Consider the following 26,733-nt stretch of genomic DNA (forward strand, 5'->3'; position numbering starts at 1 on the left):
TTTGTCCCCCAACATTTATTTTTTTCGCCTCCCAAATTCAATGTGATTTTTTTGGGGTGTCCATAAGTTTTTTTTAAAGAATTTTGACACAGTTTACCTCTGGGGGACTGTCTGAAGGCTGCACGGGCGTTCCCGCAACATTGCACCCCCAATTCTGCACTTTTTTCCGGCTGATATTCATGGGCGAAACTTTTCCGCCTATTACATTGCACTGACTTTCCACCTGGGCGAAAAGTCTTCCAAATTTAATACGGAGGAAAGTCGAAACAGGCGAAAATGACGTCATCGGCGATAAGTTTCCGCCAAAAAGACGCAGAAACGGCTTTTCGCCTCGAATTGAATAAAGGCCACAGTCCTCTTCCCACTGGAAACATAAAGAAAAGGGAATCTTGTATACCAAGAAAACAGCCCCAGCTATATATATAAATATATATATATATATCTGCGCTTATAACGCCATCCTTCCACATTAATATAGATGTTATACAATGTATAACACTGAATACCATAGTGCTGTGTAAGCAATGTTATATGTACACGTCAGGCATAGTACACTATGGGATTGTGCACTTTATACAGAGCTTGTGACCATACATGCAGACACACAGTTACACACATGTTGTATGTGGACACTGGGATTAGAGCGGCTGAGTTTGGCGCCAGTGTCTCCCCCTCAGGACTGTACCATCTCCCCGGGGGAGGACCAGCAGTACCAGCACCGTCTGTAGCCGCTGTGTGTCCCCGTCCTGCTCTCCCCGCTGTCGGTGGGCGCATGTGTCCTCTCCCTGAGCAGCCGCCCGTCACCGGCCCCGCACTGCCCCGGAGCAGCCCCCTCCCTCTCCCGGCAGTTGCCGCGGTCCTCTCTGCGCCTCAGGAGAACGGGGCGCCGCCATTTTGTTTGCTGGCGGGAGACACAGTGCTGGAAACCGAGGGCCCGGGAGAACGGTCTCCGCTACCACCGATCGGGTCCGAGTGACAAGACCTGCGGCTCCCGGCTGCGGACAGCCATGTACATCAAACAGGTGAGCAGGGGGGAAGAGTGGGCCTGGGCGCTGCGGAGAGGCCTGGGCCTCGATTAATCAGAGTGCGCGGAGGAGGCCGGGGGATGAGGGGGCCTGTGTGTCTGCAGTTGGCTGAGAAGTTGTCAGCCCCTAGTTGCTGTAGCCCTGTATACATGTTACTTCTTAGCGTGCCGCCGGACTACAAGTGCCAGCATGCATGGGAACTACAGGTGCCAGCGTGCGCAGGTGATATGACTTGCTGGGACGTGTGATGTGCTAGCTGTATACTGTACCTGGGCACAATAATGCGGGGACTTGTCATTCCACCACCCTGAGGAATTGCCTCAGCATATGTCATTGTAACTTGTTACCCTATAGATACAGCGTTACACTATACATCGCTAGGTACAGCGTTACCCTATAGATACAGCGTTACACTATACATCGCTAGGTACAGCGTTACCCTATAGATACAGCGTTACACTATACATCGCTAGGTACAGCGTTACCCTATAGATACAGCGTTACACTACACATCGCTAGGTACAGCGTTACCCTATAGATACAGCGTTACACTATACATCGCTAGGTACAGCGTTACCCTATAGATACAGCGTTACCCTACACATCGCTAGGTACAGCGTTACCCTATAGATACAGCGTTACACTATACATCGCTAGGTACAGCGTTACCCTATAGATACAGCGTTACACTATACATCGCTAGGTACAGCGTTACCCTATAGATACAGCGTTACACTATACATCGCTAGGTACAGCGTTACCCTATAGATACAGCGTTACACTATACATCGCTAGGTACAGCGTTACCCTATAGATACAGCGTTACACTATACATCGCTAGGTACAGCGTTACCCTATAGATACAGCGTTACACTATACATCGCTAGGTACAGCGTTACCCTATAGATACAGCGTTACACTATACATCGCTAGGTACAGCGTTACCCTATAGATACAGCGTTACACTATACATCGCTAGGTACAGCGTTACCCTATAGATACAGCGTTACACTATACATCGCTAGGTACAGCGTTACCCTATAGATACAGCGTTACCTTACACATCGCTACGTACAGCGCTACCCTATACATCGCTAGGTACAGCGTTACACTACACATCGCTAGGTACAGCGCTACCCTACACATCGCTACGTACAGCGCTACCCTACACATCGCTACGTACAGCGCTACCCTATACATCGCTAGGTACAGCGTTACCCTATAGATACAGCGTTACCCTACACATCGCTAGGTACAGCGTTACCCTATAGATACAGCGTTACCCTACACAGCTAGGTACAGCGCTACCCTACACATCGCTACGTACAGCGCTACCCTACACATCGCTACGTACAGCGCTACCCTATAGATACAGCGTTACCCTACACATCGCTAGGTACAGCGTTACACTATACATCGCTAGGTACAGCGTTACACTATACATCGCTAGGTACAGCGTTACACTATACATCGCTAGGTACAGCGTTACACTACACATCGCTACGCACAGCGTTACACTACACATCGCTAGGTACAGCGTTACACTATACATCGCTAGGTACAGCGTTACACTATACATCGCTAGGTACAGCGTTACCCTACACATCGCTACGTACAGCGCTACCCTACACATCGCTACGTACAGCGCTACCCTATACATCGCTAGGTACAGCGTTACCCTATAGATACAGCGTTACCCTACACATCGCTAGGTACAGCGTTACACTATACATCGCTAGGTACAGCGTTACACTACACATCGCTACGCACAGCGTTACACTACACATCGCTACGTACAGCGCTACCCTATACATCGCTAGGTACAGCGTTACCCTATAGATACAGGGTTACCCTACACATCGCTAGATACAGCGTTACACTATACATCGCTAGGTACAGCGTTACCCTATAGATACAGCGTTACACTATACATCGCTAGGTACAGCGTTACCCTATAGATACAGCGTTACACTATACATCGCTAGGTACAGCGTTACCCTATAGATACAGCGTTACACTATACATCGCTAGGTACAGCGTTACCCTATAGATACAGCGTTACACTATACATCGCTAGGTACAGCGTTACCCTATAGATACAGCGTTACCCTACACATCGCTAGGTACAGCGTTACCCTATAGATACAGCGTTACACTATACATCGCTAGGTACAGCGTTACCCTATAGATACAGCGTTACACTATACATCGCTAGGTACAGCGTTACCCTATAGATACAGCGTTACACTATACATCGCTAGGTACAGCGTTACCCTATAGATACAGCGTTACACTATACATCGCTAGGTACAGCGTTACCCTATAGATACAGCGTTACACTATACATCGCTAGGTACAGCGTTACCCTATAGATACAGCGTTACACTATACATCGCTAGGTACAGCGTTACCCTATAGATACAGCGTTACACTATACATCGCTAGGTACAGCGTTACCCTATAGATACAGCGTTACACTATACATCGCTAGGTACAGCGTTACCCTATAGATACAGCGTTACACTATACATCGCTAGGTACAGCGTTACCCTATAGATACAGCGTTACCTTACACATCGCTACGTACAGCGCTACCCTATACATCGCTAGGTACAGCGTTACACTACACATCGCTAGGTACAGCGCTACCCTACACATCGCTACGTACAGCGCTACCCTACACATCGCTACGTACAGCGCTACCCTATACATCGCTAGGTACAGCGTTACCCTATAGATACAGCGTTACCCTACACATCGCTAGGTACAGCGTTACCCTATAGATACAGCGTTACCCTACACAGCTAGGTACAGCGCTACCCTACACATCGCTACGTACAGCGCTACCCTACACATCGCTACGTACAGCGCTACCCTATAGATACAGCGTTACCCTACACATCGCTAGGTACAGCGTTACACTATACATCGCTAGGTACAGCGTTACACTATACATCGCTAGGTACAGCGTTACACTATACATCGCTAGGTACAGCGTTACACTACACATCGCTACGCACAGCGTTACACTACACATCGCTAGGTACAGCGTTACACTATACATCGCTAGGTACAGCGTTACACTATACATCGCTAGGTACAGCGTTACCCTACACATCGCTACGTACAGCGCTACCCTACACATCGCTACGTACAGCGCTACCCTATACATCGCTAGGTACAGCGTTACCCTATAGATACAGCGTTACCCTACACATCGCTAGGTACAGCGTTACACTATACATCGCTAGGTACAGCGTTACACTACACATCGCTACGCACAGCGTTACACTACACATCGCTACGTACAGCGCTACCCTATACATCGCTAGGTACAGCGTTACCCTATAGATACAGGGTTACCCTACACATCGCTAGATACAGCGTTACACTATACATCGCTAGGTACAGCGTTACCCTATAGATACAGCGTTACACTATACATCGCTAGGTACAGCGTTACCCTATAGATACAGCGTTACACTATACATCGCTAGGTACAGCGTTACCCTATAGATACAGCGTTACACTATACATCGCTAGGTACAGCGTTACCCTATAGATACAGCGTTACACTATACATCGCTAGGTACAGCGTTACCCTATAGATACAGCGTTACCTTACACATCGCTACGTACAGCGCTACCCTATACATCGCTAGGTACAGCGTTACACTACACATCGCTAGGTACAGCGCTACCCTACACATCGCTACGTACAGCGCTACCCTACACATCGCTACGTACAGCGCTACCCTATACATCGCTAGGTACAGCGTTACCCTATAGATACAGCGTTACCCTACACATCGCTAGGTACAGCGTTACCCTATAGATACAGCGTTACCCTACACAGCTAGGTACAGCGCTACCCTACACATCGCTACGTACAGGGCTACCCTACACATCGCTACGTACAGCGCTACCCTATAGATACAGCGTTACCCTACACATCGCTAGGTACAGCGTTACACTATACATCGCTAGGTACAGCGTTACACTATACATCGCTAGGTACAGCGTTACACTACACATCGCTACGCACAGCGTTACACTACACATCGCTAGGTACAGCGTTACACTACACATCGCTAGGTACAGCGTTACACTATACATCGCTAGGTACAGCGTTACCCTACACATCGCTACGTACAGCGCTACCCTACACATCGCTACGTACAGCGCTACCCTATACATCGCTAGGTACAGCGCTACCCTATACATCGCTAGGTACAGCGTTACCCTATACATCGCTAGGTACAGCGTTACCCTATAGATACAGCGTTACCCTACACAGCTAGGTACAGCGCTACCCTACACATCGCTACGTACAGCGCTACCCTACACATCGCTACGTACAGCGCTACCCTATACATCGCTAGGTACAGCGTTACCCTATAGATACAGCGTTACCCTACACATCGCTAGGTACAGCGTTACACTATACATCGCTAGGTACAGCGTTACACTATACATCGCTAGGTACAGCGTTACACTATACATCGCTAGGTACAGCGTTACACTATACATCGCTACGTACAGCGTTACACTATACATCGCTACGTACAGCGTTACACTATACATCGCTAGGTACAGCGTTACACTATACATCGCTACGCACAGCGTTACACTACACATCGCTAGGTACAGCGTTACACTATACATCGCTAGGTACAGCGTTACACTATACATCGCTAGGTACAGCGTTACCCTACACATCGCTAGGTACAGCGCTACCCTACACATCGCTACGTACAGCGCTACCCTATACATCGCTAGGTACAGCGTTACCCTATAGATACAGCGTTACCCTACACATCGCTAGGTACAGCGTTACACTATACATCGCTAGGTACAGCGTTACACTACACATCGCTACGCACAGCGTTACACTACACATCGCTAGGTACAGCGTTACCCTACACATCGCTAGGTACAGCGTTACACTACACATCGCTAGGTACAGCGTTACACTATACATCGCTAGGTACAGCGTTACACTATACATCGCTAGGTACAGCGCTACCCTACACATCGCTACGTACAGCGCTACCCTACACATCGCTACGTACAGCGCTACCCTATACATCGCTAGGTACAGCGTTACCCTATAGATACAGCGTTACCCTACACATCGCTAGGTACAGCGTTACACTATACATCGCTAGGTACAGCGTTACACTACACATCGCTACGCACAGCGTTACACTACACATCGCTAGGTACAGCGTTACACTATACATCGCTAGGTACAGCGTTACACTATACATCGCTAGGTACAGCGTTACACTATACATCGCTAGGTACAGCGTTACCCTATAGATACAGCGTTACACTACACATCGCTAGGTACAGCGTTACCCTATAGATACAGCGTTACACTATACATCGCTAGGTACAGCGTTACCCTATAGATACAGCGTTACACTATACATCGCTAGGTACAGCGTTACCCTATAGATACAGCGTTACACTATACATCGCTAGGTACAGCGTTACCCTATAGATACAGCGTTACACTATACATCGCTAGGTACAGCGTTACCCTATAGATACAGCGTTACACTATACATCGCTAGGTACAGCGTTACCCTATAGATACAGCGTTACACTATACATCGCTAGGTACAGCGTTACCCTATAGATACAGCGTTACCTTACACATCGCTACGTACAGCGCTACCCTATACATCGCTAGGTACAGCGTTACACTACACATCGCTAGGTACAGCGCTACCCTACACATCGCTACGTACAGCGCTACCCTACACATCGCTACGTACAGCGCTACCCTATACATCGCTAGGTACAGCGTTACCCTATAGATACAGCGTTACCCTACACATCGCTAGGTACAGCGTTACCCTATAGATACAGCGTTACCCTACACAGCTAGGTACAGCGCTACCCTACACATCGCTACGTACAGCGCTACCCTACACATCGCTACGTACAGCGCTACCCTATAGATACAGCGTTACCCTACACATCGCTAGGTACAGCGTTACACTATACATCGCTAGGTACAGCGTTACACTATACATCGCTAGGTACAGCGTTACACTACACATCGCTACGCACAGCGTTACACTACACATCGCTAGGTACAGCGTTACACTACACATCGCTAGGTACAGCGTTACACTATACATCGCTAGGTACAGCGTTACCCTACACATCGCTACGTACAGCGCTACCCTACACATCGCTACGTACAGCGCTACCCTATACATCGCTAGGTACAGCGTTACCCTATAGATACAGCGTTACCCTACACATCGCTAGGTACAGCGTTACACTATACATCGCTAGGTACAGCGTTACACTACACATCGCTACGCACAGCGTTACACTACACATCGCTACGTACAGCGCTACCCTATACATCGCTAGGTACAGCGTTACCCTATAGATACAGGGTTACCCTACACATCGCTAGATACAGCGTTACACTATACATCGCTAGGTACAGCGTTACCCTATAGATACAGCGTTACACTATACATCGCTAGGTACAGCGTTACCCTATAGATACAGCGTTACACTATACATCGCTAGGTACAGCGTTACCCTATAGATACAGCGTTACACTATACATCGCTAGGTACAGCGTTACCCTATAGATACAGCGTTACACTATACATCGCTAGGTACAGCGTTACCCTATAGATACAGCGTTACCTTACACATCGCTACGTACAGCGCTACCCTATACATCGCTAGGTACAGCGTTACACTACACATCGCTAGGTACAGCGCTACCCTACACATCGCTACGTACAGCGCTACCCTACACATCGCTACGTACAGCGCTACCCTATACATCGCTAGGTACAGCGTTACCCTATAGATACAGCGTTACCCTACACATCGCTAGGGACAGCGTTACCCTATAGATACAGCGTTACCCTACACAGCTAGGTACAGCGCTACCCTACACATCGCTACGTACAGCGCTACCCTACACATCGCTACGTACAGCGCTACCCTATAGATACAGCGTTACCCTACACATCGCTAGGTACAGCGTTACACTATACATCGCTAGGTACAGCGTTACACTATACATCGCTAGGTACAGCGTTACACTACACATCGCTACGCACAGCGTTACACTACACATCGCTAGGTACAGCGTTACACTACACATCGCTAGGTACAGCGTTACACTATACATCGCTAGGTACAGCGTTACCCTACACATCGCTACGTACAGCGCTACCCTACACATCGCTACGTACAGCGCTACCCTATACATCGCTAGGTACAGCGTTACCCTATAGATACAGCGTTACCCTACACATCGCTAGGTACAGCGTTACACTATACATCGCTAGGTACAGCGTTACACTACACATCGCTACGCACAGCGTTACACTACACATCGCTAGGTACAGCGTTACACTACACATCGCTAGGTACAGCGCTACCCTACACATCGCTACGTACAGCGCTACCCTACACATCGCTACGTACAGCGCTACCCTATACATCGCTAGGTACAGCGTTACCCTATACATCGCTAGGTACAGCGTTACCCTATAGATACAGCGTTACCCTACACAGCTAGGTACAGCGCTACCCTACACATCGCTACGTACAGCGCTACCCTACACATCGCTACGTACAGCGCTACCCTACACATCGCTACGTACAGCGCTACCCTATACATCGCTAGGTACAGCGTTACCCTATAGATACAGCGTTACCCTACACATCGCTAGGTACAGCGTTACACTATACATCGCTAGGTACAGCGTTACACTATACATCGCTAGGTACAGCGTTACACTATACATCGCTAGGTACAGCGTTACACTATACATCGCTACGTACAGCGTTACACTATACATCGCTACGTACAGCGTTACACTATACATCGCTAGGTACAGCGTTACACTATACATCGCTACGCACAGCGTTACACTACACATCGCTAGGTACAGCGTTACACTATACATCGCTAGGTACAGCGTTACACTATACATCGCTAGGTACAGCGTTACCCTACACATCGCTAGGTACAGCGCTACCCTACACATCGCTACGTACAGCGCTACCCTATACATCGCTAGGTACAGCGTTACCCTATAGATACAGCGTTACCCTACACATCGCTAGGTACAGCGTTACACTATACATCGCTAGGTACAGCGTTACACTACACATCGCTACGCACAGCGTTACACTACACATCGCTAGGTACAGCGTTACACTACACATCGCTAGGTACAGCGTTACACTACACATCGCTAGGTACAGCGTTACACTATACATCGCTAGGTACAGCGCTACCCTACACATCGCTACGTACAGCGCTACCCTACACATCGCTACGTACAGCGCTACCCTATACATCGCTAGGTACAGCGTTACCCTATAGATACAGCGTTACCCTACACATCGCTAGGTACAGCGTTACACTATACATCGCTAGGTACAGCGTTACACTACACATCGCTACGCACAGCGTTACACTACACATCGCTAGGTACAGCGTTACACTACACATCGCTAGGTACAGCGTTACACTATACATCGCTACGTACAGCGCTACCCTATACATCGCTAGGTACAGCGTTACCCTATAGATACAGCGTTACCCTACACATCGCTAGGTACAGCGTTACCCTATAGATACAGCGTTACCCTACACAGCTAGGTACAGCGCTACCCTACACATCGCTACGTACAGCGCTACCCTACACATCGCTACGTACAGCGCTACCCTATACATCGCTAGGTACAGCGTTACCCTATAGATACAGCGTTACCCTACACATCGCTAGGTACAGCGTTACACTATACATCGCTAGGTACAGCGTTACACTATACATCGCTAGGTACAGCGTTACACTACACATCGCTACGCACAGCGTTACACTACACATCGCTAGGTACAGCGTTACACTACACATCGCTAGGTACAGCGTTACACTATACATCGCTAGGTACAGCGTTACCCTACACATCGCTACGTACAGCGCTACCCTACACATCGCTACGTACAGCGCTACCCTATACATCGCTAGGTACAGCGTTACCCTATAGATACAGCGTTACCCTACACATCGCTAGGTACAGCGTTACACTATACATCGCTAGGTACAGCGTTACACTACACATCGCTACGCACAGCGTTACACTACACATCGCTAGGTACAGCGTTACACTACACATCGCTAGGTACAGCGCTACCCTACACATCGCTACGTACAGCGCTACCCTACACATCGCTACGTACAGCGCTACCCTATACATCGCTAGGTACAGCGTTACCCTATAGATACAGCGTTACCCTACACATCGCTAGGTACAGCGTTACCCTATAGATACAGCGTTACCCTACACAGCTAGGTACAGCGCTACCCTACACATCGCTACGTACAGCGCTACCCTACACATCGCTACGTACAGCGCTACCCTATACATCGCTAGGTACAGCGTTACCCTATAGATACAGCGTTACCCTACACATCGCTAGGTACAGCGTTACACTATACATCTCTAGGTACAGCGTTACACTGTACATCGCTACGTACAGCGTTACACTATACATCGCTAGGTACAGCGTTACACTATACATCGCTAGGTACAGCGTTACACTATACATCGCTACGCACAGCGTTACACTACACATCGCTAGGTACAGCGTTACACTATACATCGCTAGGTACAGCGTTACACTATACATCGCTAGGTACAGCGTTACCCTACACATCGCTAGGTACAGCGCTACCCTACACATCGCTACGTACAGCGCTACCCTATACATCGCTAGGTACAGCGTTACCCTATAGATACAGCGTTACCCTACACATCGCTAGGTACAGCGTTACACTATACATCGCTAGGTACAGCGTTACACTACACATCGCTACGCACAGCGTTACACTACACATCGCTAGGTACAGCGTTACACTACACATCGCTAGGTACAGCGTTACACTATACATCGCTAGGTACAGCGTTACACTATACATCGCTAGGTACAGCGCTACCCTACACATCGCTACGTACAGCGCTACCCTATACATCGCTACGTACAGCGCTACCCTATACATCGCTAGGTACAGCGTTACCCTATAGATACAGCGTTACCCTACACATCGCTAGGTACAGCGTTACACTATACATCGCTAGGTACAGCGTTACACTACACATCGCTACGCACAGCGTTACACTACACATCGCTACGCACAGCGTTACACTACACATCGCTAGGTACAGCGTTACACTACACATCGCTAGGTACAGCGTTACACTACACATCGCTAGGTACAGCGCTACCCTACACATCGCTACGTACAGCGCTACCCTACACATCGCTACGTACAGCGCTACCCTATACATCGCTAGGTACAGCGTTACCCTATAGATACAGCGTTACCCTACACATCGCTAGGTACAGCGTTACACTATACATCGCTAGGTACAGCGTTACACTACACATCGCTACGCACAGCGTTACACTACACATCGCTAGGTACAGCGTTACACTATACATCGCTAGGTACAGCGATACACTATACATCGCTAGGTACAGCGTTACACTACACATCGCTACGCACAGCGTTACACTACACATCGCTAGGTACAGCGTTACACTACACATCGCTAGGTACAGCATTACACTATACATCGCTAGGTACAGCGTTACACTATACATCGCTAGGTACAGCGTTACACTATACATCGCTAGGTACAGCGTTACACTATACATCGCTAGGTACAGCGTTACACTATACATCGCTAGGTACAGCGTTACACTATACATCGCTAGGTACAGCGTTACACTATACATCGCTAGGTACAGCGTTACACTATACATCGCTAGGTACAGCGTTACACTATACATCGCTACGTACAGCGTTACACTATACATCGCTACGTACAGCGCTACACTATACACCGCTAGGTACAGCGCTACCCTATAGATACAGCGTTACCCTACACATCGCTAGGTACAGCGTTACACTACACATCGCTAGGTACAGCGTTACAGTATACATCGCTAGGTACAGCGTTACAGTATACATCGCTAGGTACAGCGTTACACTACACATCGCTAGGTACAGCGTTACACTATACATCGCTAGGTACAGCGTTACACTATACATCGCTAGGTACAGCGTTACACTATACATCGCTAGGTACAGCGTTACACTATACATCGCTAGGTACAGCGTTACACTATACATCGCTGCGTACAGCGTTACACTATACATCGCTAGGTACAGCGTTACACTATACATCGCTAGGTACAGCGTTACCCTATAGATACAGCGTTACCCTACACATCGCTAGGTACAGCGTTACCCTATAGATACAGCGCTACCCTACACATCGCTACGTACAGCGCTACCCTACACATCGCTACGTACAGCGCTACCCTACACATCGCTACGTACAGCGCTACCCTATACATCGCTAGGTACAGCGTTACCCTATAGATACAGCGTTACCCTACACATCGCTAGGTACAGCGTTACACTATACATCGCTAGGTACAGCGTTACACTATACATCGCTAGGTACAGCGTTACACTATACATCGCTACGTACAGCGTTACACTATACATCGCTAGGTACAGCGTTACACTATACATCGCTAGGTACAGCGTTACACTACACATCGCTACGCACAGCGTTACACTACACATCGCTAGGTACAGCGTTACACTACACATCGCTAGGTACAGCGTTACACTATACATCGCTAGGTACAGCGTTACCCTACACATCGCTACGTACAGCGCTACCCTACACATCGCTACGTACAGCGCTACCCTATACATCGCTAGGTACAGCGTTACCCTATAGATACAGCGTTACCCTACACATCGCTAGGTACAGCGTTACACTATACATCGCTAGGTACAGCGTTACACTACACATCGCTACGCACAGCGTTACACTACACATCGCTACGCACAGCGTTACACTACACATCGCTAGGTACAGCGCTACCCTACACATCGCTACGTACAGCGCTACCCTACACATCGCTACGTACAGCGCTACCCTATACATCGCTAGGTACAGCGTTACCCTATAGATACAGCGTTACCCTACACATCGCTAGGTACAGCGTTACCCTATAGATACAGCGTTACCCTACACAGCTAGGTACAGCGCTACCCTACACATCGCTACGTACAGCGCTACCCTACACATCGCTACGTACAGCGCTACCCTATACATCGCTAGGTACAGCGTTACCCTATAGATACAGCGTTACCCTACACATCGCTAGGTACAGCGTTACACTATACATCTCTAGGTACAGCGTTACACTGTACATCGCTACGTACAGCGTTACACTATACATCGCTACGTACAGCGTTACACTATACATCGCTAGGTACAGCGTTACACTATACATCGCTATGCACAGCGTTACACTACACATCGCTAGGTACAGCGTTACACTATACATCGCTAGGTACAGCGTTACACTATACATCGCTAGGTACAGCGTTACCCTACACATCGCTAGGTACAGCGCTACCCTACACATCGCTACGTACAGCGCTACCCTATACATCGCTAGGTACAGCGTTACCCTATAGATACAGCGTTACCCTACACATCGCTAGGTACAGCGTTACACTATACATCGCTAGGTACAGCGTTACACTACACATCGCTACGCACAGCGTTACACTACACATCGCTAGGTACAGCGTTACACTACACATCGCTAGGTACAGCGTTACACTATACATCGCTAGGTACAGCGTTACACTATACATCGCTAGGTACAGCGCTACCCTACACATCGCTACGTACAGCGCTACCCTATACATCGCTACGTACAGCGCTACCCTATACATCGCTAGGTACAGCGTTACCCTATAGATACAGCGTTACCCTACACATCGCTAGGTACAGCGTTACACTATACATCGCTAGGTACAGCGTTACACTACACATCGCTACGCACAGCGTTACACTACACATCGCTAGGTACAGCGTTACACTACACATCGCTAGGTACAGCGTTACACTACACATCGCTAGGTACAGCGTTACACTATACATCGCTAGGTACAGCGCTACCCTACACATCGCTACGTACAGCGCTACCCTACACATCGCTACGTACAGCGCTACCCTATACATCGCTAGGTACAGCGTTACCCTATAGATACAGCGTTACCCTACACATCGCTAGGTACAGCGTTACACTATACATCGCTAGGTACAGCGTTACACTACACATCGCTACGCACAGCGTTACACTACACATCGCTAGGTACAGCGTTACACTATACATCGCTAGGTACAGCGATACACTATACATCGCTAGGTACAGCGTTACACTACACATCGCTAGGCACAGCGTTACACTACACATCGCTAGGTACAGCGTTACACTACACATCGCTAGGTACAGCATTACACTATACATCGCTAGGTACAGCGTTACACTATACATCGCTAGGTACAGCGTTACACTATACATCGCTAGGTACAGCGTTACACTATACATCGCTAGGTACAGCGTTACACTATACATCGCTAGGTACAGCGTTACACTATACATCGCTAGGTACAGCGTTACACTATACATCGCTAGGTACAGCGTTACACTATACATCGCTAGGTACAGCGTTACACTATACATCGCTAGGTACAGCGTTACACTATACATCGCTACGTACAGCGTTACACTATACATCGCTACGTACAGCGCTACACTATACACCGCTAGGTACAGCGCTACCCTATAGATACAGCGTTACCCTACACATCGCTAGGTACAGCGTTACACTACACATCGCTAGGTACAGCGTTACAGTATACATCGCTAGGTACAGCGTTACAGTATACATCGCTAGGTACAGCGTTACACTACACATCGCTAGGTACAGCGTTACACTATACATCGCTAGGTACAGCGTTACACTATACATCGCTAGGTACAGCGTTACACTATACATCGCTAGGTACAGCGTTACACTATACATCGCTAGGTACAGCGTTACACTATACATCGCTAGGTACAGCGTTACACTATACATCGCTGCGTACAGCGTTACACTATACATCGCTAGGTACAGCGTTACACTATACATCGCTAGGTACAGCGTTACCCTATAGATACAGCGTTACCCTACACATCGCTAGGTACAGCGTTACCCTATAGATACAGCGTTACCCTACACCGCTAGGTACAGCGCTACCCTACACATCGCTACGTACAGCGCTACCCTACACATCGCTACGTACAGCGCTACCCTATACATCGCTAGGTACAGCGTTACCCTATAGATACAGCGTTACCCTACACATCGCTAGGTACAGCGTTACACTATACATCGCTAGGTACAGCGTTACACTATACATCGCTAGGTACAGCGTTACACTATACATCGCTACGTACAGCGTTACACTATACATCGCTAGGTACAGCGTTACACTATACATCGCTAGGTACAGCGTTACACTACACATCGCTACGCACAGCGTTACACTACACATCGCTAGGTACAGCGTTACACTACACATCGCTAGGTACAGCGTTACACTATACATCGCTACGTACAGCGCTACCCTACACATCGCTACGTACAGCGCTACCCTACACATCGCTACGTACAGCGCTACCCTACACATCGCTACGTACAGCGCTACCCTATACATCGCTAGGTACAGCGTTACCCTATAGATACAGCGTTACCCTACACATCGCTAGGTACAGCGTTACACTATACATCGCTAGGTACAGCGTTACACTACACATCGCTACGCACAGCGTTACACTACACATCGCTAGGTACAGCGTTACACTACACATCGCTAGGTACAGCGTTACACTATACATCGCTAGGTACAGCGCTACCCTACACATCGCTACGTACAGCGCTACCCTACACATCGCTACGTACAGCGCTACCCTATACATCGCTAGGTACAGCGTTACCCTATAGATACAGCGTTACCCTACACATCGCTAGGTACAGCGTTACACTATACATCGCTAGGTACAGCGTTACACTACACATCGCTACGCACAGCGTTACACTACACATCGCTAGGTACAGCGTTACACTACACATCGCTAGGTACAGCGTTACACTACACATCGCTAGGTACAGCGTTACACTATACATCGCTAGGTACAGCGCTACCCTACACATCGCTACGTACAGCGCTACCCTACACATCGCTACGTACAGCGCTACCCTATACATCGCTAGGTACAGCGTTACCCTATAGATACAGCGTTACCCTACACATCGCTAGGTACAGCGTTACACTATACATCGCTAGGTACAGCGTTACACTACACATCGCTACGCACAGCGTTACACTACACATCGCTAGGTACAGCGTTACACTACACATCGCTAGGTACAGCGTTACACTATACATCGCTAGGTACAGCGTTACACTATACATCGCTAGGTACAGCGTTACACTATACATCGCTAGGTACAGCGTTACACTATACATCGCTAGGTACAGCGTTACACTATACATCGCTACGTACAGCGTTACACTATACATCGCTACGTACAGCGCTACACTATACACCGCTAGGTACAGCGCTACCCTATAGATACAGCGTTACCCTACACATCGCTAGGTACAGCGTTACACTACACATCGCTATGCACAGCGTTACACTACACATCGCTAGGTACAGCGTTACACTACACATCGCTGCGTACAGCGTTACACTATACATCGCTAGGTACAGCGTTACACTATACATCGCTAGGTACAGCGTTACACTATACATCGCTGCGTACAGCGTTACACTATACATCGCTAGGTACAGCGTTACACTATACATCGCTAGGTACAGCGCTACCCTATAGATACAGCGTTACAGTATACATCGCTAGGTACAGCGCTACCCTATACATCGCTAGGTACAGCGTTACACTATACATCGCTAGGTACAGCGTTACCCTATAGATACAGCGTTACCCTACACATCGCTAGGTACAGCGTTACACTACACATCGCTAGGTACAGCGTTACAATATACATCGCTAGGTACAGCGTTACACTACAGATCGCTACGCACAGCGTTACACTACACATCGCTAGGTACAGCGTTACACTACACATCGCTAGGTACAGCGTTACACTACACATCGCTGCGTACAGCGTTACACTATACATCGCTAGGTACAGCGTTACACTATACATCGCTAGGTACAGCGTTACACTATACATCGCTGCGTACAGCGTTACACTATACATCGCTAGGTACAGCGTTACACTATACATCGCTAGGTACAGCGCTACCCTATAGATACAGCGTTACAGTATACATCGCTAGGTACAGCGCTACCCTATACATCGCTAGGTACAGCGTTACCCTATACATCGCTAGGTACAGCGTTACCCTATACATCGCTAGGTACAGCGCTACCCTATACATCGCTAGGTACAGCGCTACCCTATACATCGCTAGGTACAGCGTTACACTATACATCGCTAGGTACAGCGCTACCCTATACATCGCTAGGTACAGCGTTACACTATACATCGCTACGTACAGCGCTACCCTACACATAGCTAGGTACAGCGTTACACTATACATCGCTAGGTACAGCGTTACACTATACATCGCTAGGTACAGCGTTACACTATACATCGCTAGGTACAGCGTTACACTATACATCGCTGCGTACAGCGCTACCCTACACATCGCTAGGTACAGCGCTACCCTACACATCGCTAGGTACAGCGTTACACTATACATCGCTAGGTACAGCGTTACACTATACATCGCTAGGTACAGCGCTACCCTATACATCGCTAGGTACAGCGCTACCCTATACATCGCTAGGTACAGCGCTACCCTATACATCGCTAGGTACAGCGTTACACTATACATCGCTAGGTACAGCGCTACCCTATACATCGCTAGGTACAGCGTTACACTATACATCGCTACGTACAGCGCTACCCTACACATCGCTAGGTACAGCGTTACACTATACATCGCTAGGTACAGCGTTACACTATACATCGCTAGGTACAGCGCTACCCTATACATCGCTAGGTACAGCGTTACCCTATACATCGCTAGGTACAGCGTTACACTATACATCGCTAGGTACAGCGTTACACTATACATCGCTAGGTACAGCGTTACACTACACATCGCTAGGTACAGCGTTACACTACACATCGCTAGGTACAGCGTTACACTACACATCGCTAGGTACAGCGTTACACTACACATCGCTAGGTACAGCGTTACACTACACATCGCTAGGTACAGCGTTACACTACACATCGCTAGGTACAGCGTTACACTACACATCGCTAGGTACAGCGTTACACTACACATCGCTAGGTACAGCGTTACACTACACATCGCTAGGTACAGCGTTACACTACACATCGCTAGGTACAGCGCTACCCTATACATCGCTAGGTACAGCGCTACCCTATACATCGCTAGGTACAGCGCTACCCTATACATCGCTAGGTACAGCGCTACCCTATACATCGCTAGGTACAGCGCTACCCTATACATCGCTAGGTACAGCGCTACCCTATACATCGCTAGGTACAGCGCTACCCTATACATCGCTAGGTACAGCGCTACCCTATACATCGCTAGGTACAGCGCTACCCTATACATCGCTAGGTACAGCGCTACCCTATACATCGCTAGGTACAGCGTTACACTACACATCGCTAGGTACAGCGTTACACTACACATCGCTAGGTACAGCGTTACACTACACATCGCTAGGTACAGCGTTACACTACACATCGCTAGGTACAGCGTTACACTACACATCGCTAGGTACAGCGTTACACTACACATCGCTAGGTACAGCGTTACACTACACATCGCTAGGTACAGCGTTACACTACACATCGCTAGGTACAGCGTTACACTACACATCGCTAGGTACAGCGTTACACTATACATCGCTAGGTACAGCGTTACACTATACATCGCTAGGTACAGCGTTACACTATACATCGCTAGGTACAGCGTTACACTATACATCGCTAGGTACAGCGTTACACTATACATCGCTAGGTACAGCGTTACACTATACATCGCTAGGTACAGCGTTACACTATACATCGCTAGGTACAGCGTTACACTATACATCGCTAGGTACAGCGTTACACTATACATCGCTAGGTACAGCGTTACACTATACATCGCTAGGTACAGCGTTACACTATACATCGCTAGGTACAGCGTTACACTATACATCGCTAGGTACAGCGCTACACTATACATCGCTAGGTACAGCGCTACACTATACACCGCTAGGTACAGCGCTACCCTATAGATACAGCGTTACCCTACACATCGCTAGGTACAGCGTTACAGTATACATCGCTAGGTACAGCGTTACACTACACATCGCTACGCACAGCGTTACACTACACATCGTTACACTACACATCGCTAGGTACAGCGTTAAACTACACATCGCTGCGTACAGCGTTACACTACACATCGCTGCGTACAGCGTTACACTATACATCGCTAGGTACAGCGTTACACTATACATCGCTAGGTACAGCGTTACACTATACATCGCTAGGTACAGCGTTACACTATACATCGCTAGGTACAGCGTTACACTATACATCGCTGCGTACAGCGTTACACTATACATCGCTAGGTACAGCGTTACACTATACATCGCTAAGTACAGCGCTACCCTATAGATACAGCGTTACAGTATACATCGCTAGGTACAGCGCTACCCTATACATCGCTAGGTACAGCGTTACACTATACATCGCTAGGTACAGCGTTACCCTATAGATACAGCGTTACCCTACACATCGCTAGGTACAGCGTTACCCTACACATCGCTAGGTACAGCGTTACAGTATACATCGCTAGGTACAGCGTTACACTACACATCGCTACGCACAGCGTTACACTATACATCGCTAGGTACAGCGTTACACTATACATCGCTAGGTACAGCGTTACACTATACATCGCTAGGTACAGCGTTACACTATACATCGCTAGGTACAGCGTTACACTATACATCGCTAGGTACAGCGTTACACTATACATCGCTAGGTACAGCGTTACACTATACATCGCTAGGTACAGCGTTACACTATACATCGCTAGGTACAGCGTTACACTATACATCGCTAGGTACAGCGCTACCCTATAGATACAGCGTTACCCTACACCGCTAGGTACAGCGCTACCCTACACATCGCTAGGTACAGCGTTACACTATACATCGCTAGGTACAGCGTTACACGATACATCGCTAGGTACAGCGTTACAGTATACATCGCTAGGTACAGCGTTACAGTATACATCGCTAGGTACAGCGCTACCCTATACATCGCTAGGTACAGCGTTACACTATACATCGCTAGGTACAGCGCTACCCTATACATCGCTAGGTACAGCGCTACCCTATACATCGCTAGGTACAGCGCTACCCTATACATCGCTAGGTACAGCGTTACACTACACATCGCTGCGTACAGCGTTACACTATACATCGCTAGGTACAGCGTTACACTATACATCGCTGCGTACAGCGTTACACTATACATCGCTGCGTACAGCGTTACACTATACATCGCTAGGTACAGCGTTACACTATACATCGCTAGGTACAGCGCTACCCTATAGATACAGCGTTACAGTATACATCGCTAGGTACAGCGCTACCCTATACATCGCTAGGTACAGCGTTACACTATACATCGCTAGGTACAGCGTTACCCTATAGATACAGCGTTACCCTACACATCGCTAGGTACAGCGTTACACTACACATCGCTAGGTACAGCGTTACAGTATACATCGCTAGGTACAGCGTTACACTACAGATCGCTACGCACAGCGTTACACTACACATCGCTAGGTACAGCGTTACACTACACATCGCTAGGTACAGCGTTACACTACACATCGCTGCGTACAGCGTTACACTATACATCGCTAGGTACAGCGTTACACTATACATCGCTAGGTACAGCGTTACACTATACATCGCTGCGTACAGCGTTACACTATACATCGCTAGGTACAGCGTTACACTATACATCGCTAGGTACAGCGCTACCCTATAGATACAGCGTTACAGTATACATCGCTAGGTACAGCGCTACCCTATACATCGCTAGGTACAGCGTTACCCTATACATCGCTAGGTACAGCGTTACCCTATACATCGCTAGGTACAGCGCTACCCTATACATCGCTAGGTACAGCGCTACCCTATACATCGCTAGGTACAGCGCTACCCTATACATCGCTAGGTACAGCGTTACACTATACATCGCTAGGTACAGCGCTACCCTATACATCGCTAGGTACAGCGTTACACTATACATCGCTACGTACAGCGCTACCCTACACATCGCTAGGTACAGCGTTACACTATACATCGCTAGGTACAGCGTTACACTATACATCGCTGCGTACAGCGCTACCCTACACATCGCTAGGTACAGCGCTACCCTACACATCGCTAGGTACAGCGTTACACTATACATCGCTAGGTACAGCGTTACCCTATACATCGCTAGGTACAGCGCTACCCTATACATCGCTAGGTACAGCGTTACACTATACATCGCTAGGTACAGCGCTACCCTATACATCGCTAGGTACAGCGTTACACTATACATCGCTACGTACAGCGCTACCCTACACATCGCTAGGTACAGCGTTACACTATACATCGCTAGGTACAGCGTTACACTATACATCGCTGCGTACAGCGCTACCCTATACATCGCTAGGTACAGCGTTACCCTATACATCGCTAGGTACAGCGTTACACTACACATCGCTAGGTACAGCGTTACACTACACATCGCTACGCACAGTGTTACACTACACATCGCTAGGTACAGCGTTACACTACACATCGCTAGGTACAGCGTTACACTACACATCGCTAGGTACAGCGTTACACTACACATCGCTAGGTACAGCGTTACACTACACATCGCTAGGTACAGCGTTACACTACACATCGCTAGGTACAGCGTTACACTATACATCGCTAGGTACAGCGTTACACTATACATCGCTAGGTACAGCGTTACACTATACATCGCTAGGTACAGCGTTACACTATACATCGCTAGGTACAGCGTTACACTATACATCGCTAGGTACAGCGCTACCCTATACATCGCTAGGTACAGCGCTACCCTATACATCGCTAGGTACAGCGCTACCCTATACATCGCTAGGTACAGCGCTACCCTATACATCGCTAGGTACAGCGCTACCCTATACATCGCTAGGTACAGCGCTACCCTATACATCGCTAGGTACAGCGCTACCCTATACATCGCTAGGTACAGCGCTACCCTATACATCGCTAGGTACAGCGTTACACTATACATCGCTACGTACAGCGTTACACTACACATCGCTAGGTACAGCGTTACACTACACATCGCTACGCACAGCGTTACACTACACATCGCTAGGTACAGCGTTACACTACACATCGCTAGGTACAGCGTTACACTACACATCGCTAGGTACAGCGTTACACTACACATCGCTAGGTACAGCGTTACACTACACATCGCTAGGTACAGCGTTACACTATACATCGCTAGGTACAGCGTTACCCTACACATCGCTAGGTACAGCGTTACAGTATACATCGCTAGGTACAGCGTTACACTACACATCGCTACGCACAGCGTTACACTACACATCGCTAGGTACAGCGTTACACTACACATCGCTACGCACAGCGTTACACTACACATCGCTAGGTACAGCGTTACACTACACATCGCTAGGTACAGCGTTACACTACACATCGCTAGGTACAGCGTTACACTACACATCGCTAGGTACAGCGTTACACTACACATCGCTAGGTACAGCGTTACACTATACATCGCTAGGTACAGCGTTACACTATACATCGCTAGGTACAGCGTTACACTATACATCGCTAGGTACAGCGTTACACTATACATCGCTAGGTACAGCGTTACACTATACATCGCTAGGTACAGCGTTACACTATACATCGCTAGGTACAGCGTTACACTGTACATCGCTAGGTACAGCGTTACACTGTACATCGCTAGGTACAGCGTTACACTATACATCGCTAGGTACAGCGTTACACTATACATCGCTAGGTACAGCGTTACACTATACATCGCTAGGTACAGCGTTACACTATACATCGCTAGGTACAGCGTTACACTATACATCGCTAGGTACAGCGTTACACTATACATCGCTAGGTACAGCGTTACACTATACAACGCTAGGTACAGCGTTACACTATACATCGCTACGTACAGCGCTACACTATACATCGCTACGTACAGCGCTACACTATACACCGCTAGGTACAGCGCTACCCTATAGATACAGCGTTACCCTACACATCGCTAGGTACAGCGTTACACTACACATCGCTAGGTACAGCGTTACAGTATACATCGCTAGGTACAGCGTTACACTACACATCGCTACGCACAGCGTTACACTACACATCGTTACACTACACATCGCTAGGTACAGCGTTAAACTACACATCGCTGCGTACAGCGTTACACTACACATCGCTGCGTACAGCGTTACACTATACATCGCTAGGTACAGCGTTACACTATACATCGCTAGGTACAGCGTTACACTATACATCGCTAGGTACAGCGTTACACTATACATCGCTAGGTACAGCGTTACACTATACATCGCTGCGTACAGCGTTACACTATACATCGCTAGGTACAGCGTTACACTATACATCGCTAAGTACAGCGCTACCCTATAGATACAGCGTTACAGTATACATCGCTAGGTACAGCGCTACCCTATACATCGCTAGGTACAGCGTTACACTATACATCGCTAGGTACAGCGTTACCCTATAGATACAGCGTTACCCTACACATCGCTAGGTACAGCGTTACCCTACACATCGCTAGGTACAGCGTTACAGTATACATCGCTAGGTACAGCGTTACACTACACATCGCTACGCACAGCGTTACACTACACATCGCTAGGTACAGCGTTACACTATACATCGCTAGGTACAGCGTTACACTATACATCGCTAGGTACAGCGTTACACTATACATCGCTAGGTACAGCGTTACACTATACATCGCTAGGTACAGCGTTACACTATACATCGCTAGGTACAGCGTTACACTATACATCGCTAGGTACAGCGTTACACTATACATCGCTAGGTACAGCGCTACCCTATAGATACAGCGTTACCCTACACCGCTAGGTACAGCGCTACCCTACACATCGCTAGGTACAGCGTTACACTACACATCGCTAGGTACAGCGTTACACTATACATCGCTAGGTACAGCGTTACACTATACATCGCTAGGTACAGCGTTACAGTATACATCGCTAGGTACAGCGTTACAGTATACATCGCTAGGTACAGCGTTACACTATACATCGCTAGGTACAGCGTTACACTATACATCGCTAGGTACAGCGCTACCCTATACATCGCTAGGTACAGCGCTACCCTATACATCGCTAGGTACAGCGTTACACTATACATCGCTAGGTACAGCGCTACCCTATACATCGCTAGGTACAGCGCTACCCTATACATCGCTAGGTACAGCGCTACCCTATACATCGCTAGGTACAGCGTTACACTATACATCGCTACGTACAGCGCTACCCTACACATCGCTAGGTACAGCGTTACACTATACATCGCTAGGTACAGCGTTACACTATACATCGCTGCGTACAGCGCTACCCTATACATCGCTAGGTACAGCGTTACACTATACATCGCTAGGTACAGCGCTACCCTATACATCGCTAGGTACAGCGTTACACTATACATCGCTAGGTACAGCGTTACACTATACATCGCTACGTACAGCGCTACCCTATACATCGCTAGGTACAGCGCTTCCCTATACATCGCTAGGTACAGCGTTACACTATACATCGCTAGGTACAGCGTTACACTATACATCGCTAGGTACAGCGTTACACTATACATCGCTACGTACAGCGCTACCCTATACATCGCTAGGTATAGCGTTACACTATACATCGCTAGGTACAGCGCTACCCTATACATCGCTAGGTACAGCGCTACCCTATACATCGCTACGTACAGCGCTACCCTATACATCGCTAGGTACAGCGTTACACTATACATCGCTACGTACAGCGTTACACTATACATCGCTAGGTACAGCGTTACACTATACATCGCTAGGTACAGCGCTACCCTACACATCGCTAGGTACAGCGTTACACTATACATCGCTAGGTATAGCGTTACACTATACATCGCTAGGTATAGCGTTACACTATACATCGCTAGGTACAGCGCTACCCTATACATCGCTAGGTACAGCGCTACCCTATACATCGCTAGGTACAGCGTTACACTATACATCGCTAGGTACAGCGTTACACTATACATCGCTACGTACAGCGCTACCCTACACATCGCTAGGTACAGCGTTACCCTACACATCGCTAGGTACAGCGTTACCCTACACATCGCTAGGTACAGCGTTACCCTACACATCGCTAGGTACAGCGTTACCCTACACATCGCTAGGTACAGCGTTACCCTACACATCGCTAGGTACAGCGTTACCCTACACATCGCTAGGTACAGCGTTACACTATACATCGCTAGGTACAGCGTTACACTATACATCGCTGCGTACAGCGTTACACTATACATCGCTAGGTACAGCGTTACCCTACACATCGCTACGTGCAGCGTTGCCCTACACATCGCTACGTGCAGCGTTGCCCTACACATCGCTACGTGCAGCGTTGCCCTACACATCGCTACGTGCAGCGTTGCCCTACACATCGCTACGTGCAGCGTTGCCCTACACATCGCTACGTGCAGCGTTGCCCTACACATCGCTACGTGCAGCGTTGCCCTACACATCGCTACGTGCAGCGTTGCCCTACACATCGCTACGTGCAGCGTTGCCCTACACATCGCTACGTGCAGCGTTGCCCTACACATCGCTACGTGCAGCGTTGCCCTACACATCGCTACGTGCAGCGTTGCCCTACACATCGCTACGTGCAGCGTTGCCCTACACATCGCTACGTGCAGCGTTGCCCTACACATCACTGCTTACAGCGCTACCCTACACATCACTGCTTACAGCGCTACCCTATACAGCACTAATTAATATATATATATATATATATATATATATATATATATATATATGCAAACAAAGGGAGAGCGCATTCGTAAATAATAAGTAACAAACGTTTTACTGCACAACATATGCTCACATACATTGAAGTTTAAAAAGTTGATCTTAGCTACAAATCAGTCTGATTCCACCATGTCTCAGGATACAGCCCGATCAAGACGCCCGCTCTGGCACACAGCAGGTAACGTCCAGTACGTCCACGTCACAGGCCACGCGCAACTCGTTTCGTCACTATCGACTTCGTCAGGATCTCCCTTTGTTTGCATATCTCTGGAATCTTATGCTCCGTGGCTGGAGACTGGGATGAAGCTGCGCTTGACCTGATACAATTGACTAAATTCTGCACACATTCTAATAGAGACTGTTGCGCTTATTGGATTTTTTTCTATATATCCTTTTTGCCATTTGGTCCGTTGCTGCAGGTGTCTCTGTTTGTGATTAACACTGTGAGAATCATTATTTGTATTTTTACACGTCATAAGCTGGTGGCTTTACCCTGTGACCCTGTAATAATTTAACTTGAGTG

The 26,733-nt window shown here is 48.1% G+C and overlaps 1 protein-coding gene across 1 annotated transcript in view; it reads left to right on the top strand.

Annotated features, from left to right (window-relative positions):
• The first annotated feature begins 613 nt into the window (after positions 1-613).
• The window catches only part of SMC3 (structural maintenance of chromosomes 3), a 93,925-nt gene continuing 67,805 nt past the window's right edge, over positions 614-26,733 (top strand). Inside the window, exon 1 of the mRNA XM_088464790.1 lies at positions 614-1,022. Coding sequence (XP_088320916.1) covers positions 1,008-1,022 — 15 coding nt within the window. The 5' untranslated portion in view covers positions 614-1,007. The remainder of the gene's footprint in view (positions 1,023-26,733) is intronic.

This window comes from Taudactylus pleione, unplaced genomic scaffold (assembly GCF_031769625.1).
Source record: "Taudactylus pleione unplaced genomic scaffold, aTauple2 ptg000008l, whole genome shotgun sequence".
Taxonomy (NCBI): domain Eukaryota; kingdom Metazoa; phylum Chordata; class Amphibia; order Anura; family Myobatrachidae; genus Taudactylus; species Taudactylus pleione.